This window comes from Dipodomys ordii, unplaced genomic scaffold (genome assembly GCF_000151885.1).
Source record: "Dipodomys ordii isolate 6190 unplaced genomic scaffold, Dord_2.0 Scaffold19, whole genome shotgun sequence".
In the NCBI taxonomy this organism is placed as follows: domain Eukaryota; kingdom Metazoa; phylum Chordata; class Mammalia; order Rodentia; family Heteromyidae; genus Dipodomys; species Dipodomys ordii.
Window position 1 is genome coordinate 15,592,487 of NW_012267235.1, and position 5,636 is coordinate 15,598,122.

General features: G+C 40.9%; 1 protein-coding gene across 1 annotated transcript in view; it reads left to right on the forward strand.

The window, feature by feature from the left end:
- Ankfy1 (ankyrin repeat and FYVE domain containing 1) overlaps positions 1-5,636 on the forward strand; it is an 88,996-nt gene that overhangs the window by 52,442 nt on the left and 30,918 nt on the right. Inside the window, exon 8 of the mRNA XM_013013154.1 lies at positions 3,731-3,935. Coding sequence (XP_012868608.1) covers positions 3,731-3,935 — 205 coding nt within the window. The remainder of the gene's footprint in view (positions 1-3,730; positions 3,936-5,636) is intronic.

A 5,636-nucleotide genomic window follows, 5' to 3' on the forward strand; every position in this document is an offset into this window, starting at 1 on the left:
GTGAGCCACCGGTGCCCTGGCTTAGGAAGATGTTTTAACCTTGAGCCTCTTGGAGGCACCAGAGTTCAGGACCATGTCTCAGAAAAACAAAAAATCATTTCCAGTGCTAATAGGCTTAATAAGAGATGAAAGTGCTGGGCGCTAATGGGTCATGTCTGTAATCTAGATGCTTTAGAGGTTGAGGTCTGGGGATCACAGTTCAAAGCCAGCCGGAGCTGAAAAGTCTGTAAGACTCTTGTCTCCAATAAATTACCAAAGAAGCCAGAAGTGGCACTGTGGCTCAAGTGGTAGAGCACTCATCTTAAGCTGAAATGCTGAGGGACAGCGCCCAAGCCCAGAGTACAAGGCTTATGACTGACAAAAACAAAAACCAAAAAAAAAAAAAAAACCAAAAAAGAAGTTCCACGTTGAACACCACAGCATCCATTAGCAAGCAATTAAAGAAGTAGCAAGTTCAACAACGTGACATCCATCAGCAATTGGTCAGCAAATTTAAGAAACACAGTAGACCATCATGGGACCAGCAGGTCATACTCTGGGAAGTTACTCAGTATTTTTTTGGTATCCTTCATCTTATTATTTTTTTCCAGTCCTGGGACTTGAACTCTGGGCCTGGGCACTGTCCCTGAGCTGCTTTTACTCAGGGTGAGCGCTCTACCACTTGAGCTACAGTGCCACTTCTGGCTTTTTTGAGTAGTTTGTTGGAGATAAGAGTCTCATGGACTTTTCTGTCAGGGCTGGCTTTGAACTGTGATCCTCAGATCTCAGCCTGCTGAGTAGCTAGGATTACAGGTATGAGCCACCAGTGCCTGGCTTTCTCCATTAAAAAACAAAAACAAAAAACAAACAAACAAAAAACAGAGGTCCCAGAAGTGTGTGGATGCATGGGGACCTTCCTTTCCCAGGTGCAGGAGCCAAGAACAGGACATGTGCATACCAGAGAGAAGGTGTCAGAGCACCCAATGCATGGAATACAGTGGATCATGCCAGGCCCATGGTCAGGATTCATGGAACCATATTCTCTTACCTTAAAACAAGAAGTTGAGAAATGAAGCTGGTGATTCAGAGGATGCTGATACTGACATCCCGACTCAGAAGTTTTTGCTCTCCAGAGATCTAAGCATTCAACCAAGAAGCTCCAGTTTCCTGCCAATCTTGAACACATTGTAATGGACAAAAGTCCTAGAGAGCAGGATGGTTTCTGGATTTCAGACATCCTTGTATAAAGTCTATATTGCAGATATCTCAGCATTTTTGCCAAGATCACTATCTTGGGCATCCACAGCCAACTTTCTTTTGGCTGACTTTTACATGAGCTCTGAGCCAAACCAAGCAATTCCTTTATAGTGCTCAGTATAAATTAAACATTTCTTGTCAAAAGTTTGTCATCAAGATCTATCTGGACTGGCGTAAGTTACTTGGGTTGCTGGAAGGAAAAGCCCAGTGTGGAGCCAGGCCCGAAGGCACCCTTGTACAGAAGGAAATAGTTCATGAAAGTCCTCTGATGTGCATCTGTCTGCCATCAGCACAGTATGGTACCTCCAGCATGGGCCAAGGGACCAGTGGGGCCCAGGCAGGGCAGACTGGGGATGTGAGAACTTACAAGGCCAACCCAACCTTCAGTCAAGGGTCAGAACTAATTTCAGGTCAGACTTAAAGGCCTTTTCTATGAATAGGTTTTCTCAAAAGTTTGTGTTGGAAATGAACTATACAACTTAGTAGACTGGGATTTCAGGAGGGTAAAAACTGGAAGAAAATGAGGAAGGAGTAAAACTGTTCAAAACGGTACTCACTATGTGACTTATGTAACTGTAACCCCTGTGTACATCTCCTTTACAATAAAATTTTAAAAAACAAAAAACATAACTGCCTTTCCAGTACCTTCCTGCACATCTCAACTATTATTAAACTCTGAGCCATAAATAAACTTAGGGCTGTTGCCTAAAATCATAGGGTTATAGGCAAAGTTTATCTCACTGATATGTATATGTCGTCATGAGGGGTCAGTTGAGAAGGATAGAGGAGGATGTTGAAAGGGGTGACATTGATTAAGATGCATTGAACTTATAAACTGATTTGAATAACACCTTCTTTGCACAAATACTTAAAGGAAATATAAATATAACCTTAAAAAAAAAAGAAAAAGAGGTCATTTGCAATTCATCCTATAGACCTTGGCACATGAGTACCAGTCTGCAGAAAGTACCTCTGAGCTCCAAACAAGCTCTCAAGATAACTTAGATATGTTTCTCCATCAGAGTTATCCAGATAAATCTCAAGTTGAGGGTGAATTTAATTTGGAAGCTATTTAGTTGAAACCGTGATAAACTTTCTGTACAAGCACTAGATGATGCCAACTGGAGGCATCAGTTGTTTCCACCCATGAGACAAACAGTTGTTTCCACCCAGCTAAGTGGAATGTTTTAACACATTTGTAATGGAAAAGTTTCTCTCTTCTTTTGTGTTTCATTTATTTTCTTATTTTTTTTAACTTTTTTTTTTATTTGTTTGAACTCAGGGCTTTGTGTTTGCTTGGCAGGTACTCTATCACTTTAAGCTACTTTCTAGTCCTTTTTCCTTTAGTTATTTTTCAGGTAGCTCTTGTGTTTTCTGCCTATGCCAGCCTGTACTATGATCCTCTTAAACTCGGCCTCCTGTACAGCTAGTACCACATGGTGAACAACACATCTGACTAACATTTGTTAACATAGGTCCTGCTAACTTTTTTTGCATGGAGCTTTTCTCAAACCATGATCCTCCTGATTTTCATCTTTTGAGTAGCTTGGATTACAAGTGTGAGCTATTGTGCCGAGCCTCTTCATTATTTTGGCTCCTTTGTTATTCTTTGACTTCTTTTTAAGTAAGGTTTTTTTTTTTTTTTTTTGGCCGGTCATGGGGCCTGAACTCTGGTCTGGGCGCTGTCCCTCAGCTCTTCAGCTCAAGGGTAGCACTCTACTACTTGAGCCACAGGGTCACTGCCGGTTTTTTCTGCTTATGTGGTGCTGAGGAATGGAACCCAGGGCCTCATGTATGCAAGGCAAGCACTCTACCGCTGAGCTACCTTCCCAGCCCTTAAGTAAGATTTTTATATGTAACTAGTATTTTTATTTCTTAAGTTATAAATGGATCTTTAATCATAATACAAACATATATTTATTTATTTATTCGTCAGTCCTGGGGCTTGAACTCAGAGCCTTGGTACTGTCCCTGAGTCTCTCTCTGCTCAAAGCTAGCACTCTACCACTTGAGCCACAGTGCCACTTCGGGCTTTTTCTGTTTATGTGGTACTGAGGATTCGAACCTAGGGCTTCATGCATGCTAGACAAGCACTCTACCTCTAAGCCACATTCCCAACTCCTCTTTTCTTCTCTTTTCTTTTTTTTTATGGTACTGTGGCTTATACTTAGAGCAAGCTCTTTGCCATTTGAGCTATGACTCTAAGCCTGGTATTCTTAAATAGTAAAGGAGTATTGAAGGTTTGAAGCTATATAGATGATTACAGGTGATCAAAAATTGAATAAGGAAGCCTTTTAAACTAGAGTATTAATTCCATGGTCTATATCACAAGTTTCTACTTGCAGTTATTGTAAAAGATTCTTTTATTTGCATCCAGTTGTCCCTTTTTGTCTGTATTCATTAGCTATTGCCTTTTGAAGAAGTGTTGGCCAGAAGAGTTTGCCCTGAGTATTGAATTATTTATTGTGTGTGTGTTTTTTTGTTTCCTTTCAAGGAGATCTCTTTGCTTCCACGTTCCTCATTAAGAACGGGGCCCTTGTCAATGCTGCTACGTTGGGTGCCCAAGAGACACCATTGCACCTTGTGGCATTGTACAGTCCAAAAAAACACTCAGCAGGTGTGATGTCTGAGATGGCTCAGATTGCAGAGGCCCTCTTGCAGGCTGGTGCCAACCCCAACATGCAGGATAGCAAAGGCAGGTGAGTTGTGGAGCAGAGTACTAATCCCTTAGTACTAATCCCAGAAGGGTACTTTACAGTGGTAACTAATTGTCATGCAGGGAATTTCTTGTTATAAACTGGATATTCATTGAAGCTACAAATATTTGTTAGTCATGTAAATGAGTGTCATGACTAAAACTAGAGGTATTTGGGGGAAAAATTTCTATCTTTGAAATCTGAACTCTTTGGATATCTAAACAATTTCTATCACCTGCCAGTTAAAAGGAACCAGACGAATTACTTAGTTGACTATTCCAAGGGGACCTTATTTACCATTTCTTTTTTTTTTTTTCTCCTTATTTGCTATTTCTTAGAGTTACTTGGATAGTTTGGAAACAAAGAGGGCACACTAAGACAATTGTTTTGCATCTGTGAAGTCTAGTTAGAAAATTCTCTTTCTTGCACTCTCTGGTTTCTTTTTTTTGGGGGGGGCAGGAGGGAGAGTGTTGCTGATGGTCATGGAGTTTGAACTCAGGACCTCAATGCTATTCATGAGTATTTTGCTCAAGGTTAGCACTCTATCACTTGAGCTAAATGATCCACTTCTAGCTTTTTGCTGGTTAATAAGAATCTCACTACTTTCCTGGTCAGCTTGGCTTTAAACCAAGATCCTCAGATCACAGCCTCTGGAGTGGATAGGATTACAGGCATAAGCTATGGGTGTCCTGCTGAAAATTCTCTATTTTTACATTCAGTTTTGCCCTATAAATTCTCCCACCTGAGACAACTCATTGTCTATCTTGGTACTTACTTCCACAGCCCACCCTTCATATATTTGCCCCTTTCCCAAAGAGTGTAGTTGAGAATTTCCTGTGATTCAGACTCTATAGGAGGACCACCTGTCTTTGGGGCAGTAGCGTAGAAGACACTGAAGGGCAGTTAAATTCCCTGAATTATCACCACCCACAGGACCAACTTGTAATCTTTACACCTGTGAAAATCTCAAAAATTAAAAAAAAATTCAAGCTGTCCTGGTGGCTTATACATGTAATACTAGCTACTCAGGAGGCTGAGATCTGAGGATCATGATTCGAAGCCAGCTGTAGCAGAAAAATCCTCCTGACATTTACCTCCAATTAACCACTCAAACAACTGGAACTGGAGTTGTTGCTCAAAGTGTAGAATGCTAGCTTTGGCAAAAGAGCTCAGCGATAATGCCTAGGGCCCTCAATTCAAGCCCCATGCCAGACCCTCACTCCTCTCCAAAAAAAAATGGAACAAAATAATTTCAGTGATTTTGTATGATGGATAAAGTAAAATGGATCTGCATGAATGCTTTATAACATGGCAAATAACATTATTCCTCCCAAGTAATTGCACCCTTTATTTTCTCTGTTGCTTTTAATTATTTCCTTCAACCTTACTAAGCTCTGTCAGTCTGTTCTTTGAGCTAGGTGTTAGGTTGGGGGCTGTCTCTGCAGTGGTTTCTCTGCAGTAGCAGTCTCCTTCAAGGCTCTTGAGTGGCAAGTAAACGTAATGAAAAGGGTTAAATGCTACTTTCATCAGTTCTTACCTGTTGTTTCTCTGTGTGTCTCCCTGGAAAAACAGAAAATTATGAGAAAGGAAGAAAAAGTTTATTTGCAGAATTAGCGTGAGATATTAAAAAGAAAAAAATGTATTTATGCAGCTGGTCTTTTTTTTTTTGGGGGGTCCGGTCGTGGGGCCTGAACTCTGGGCCTG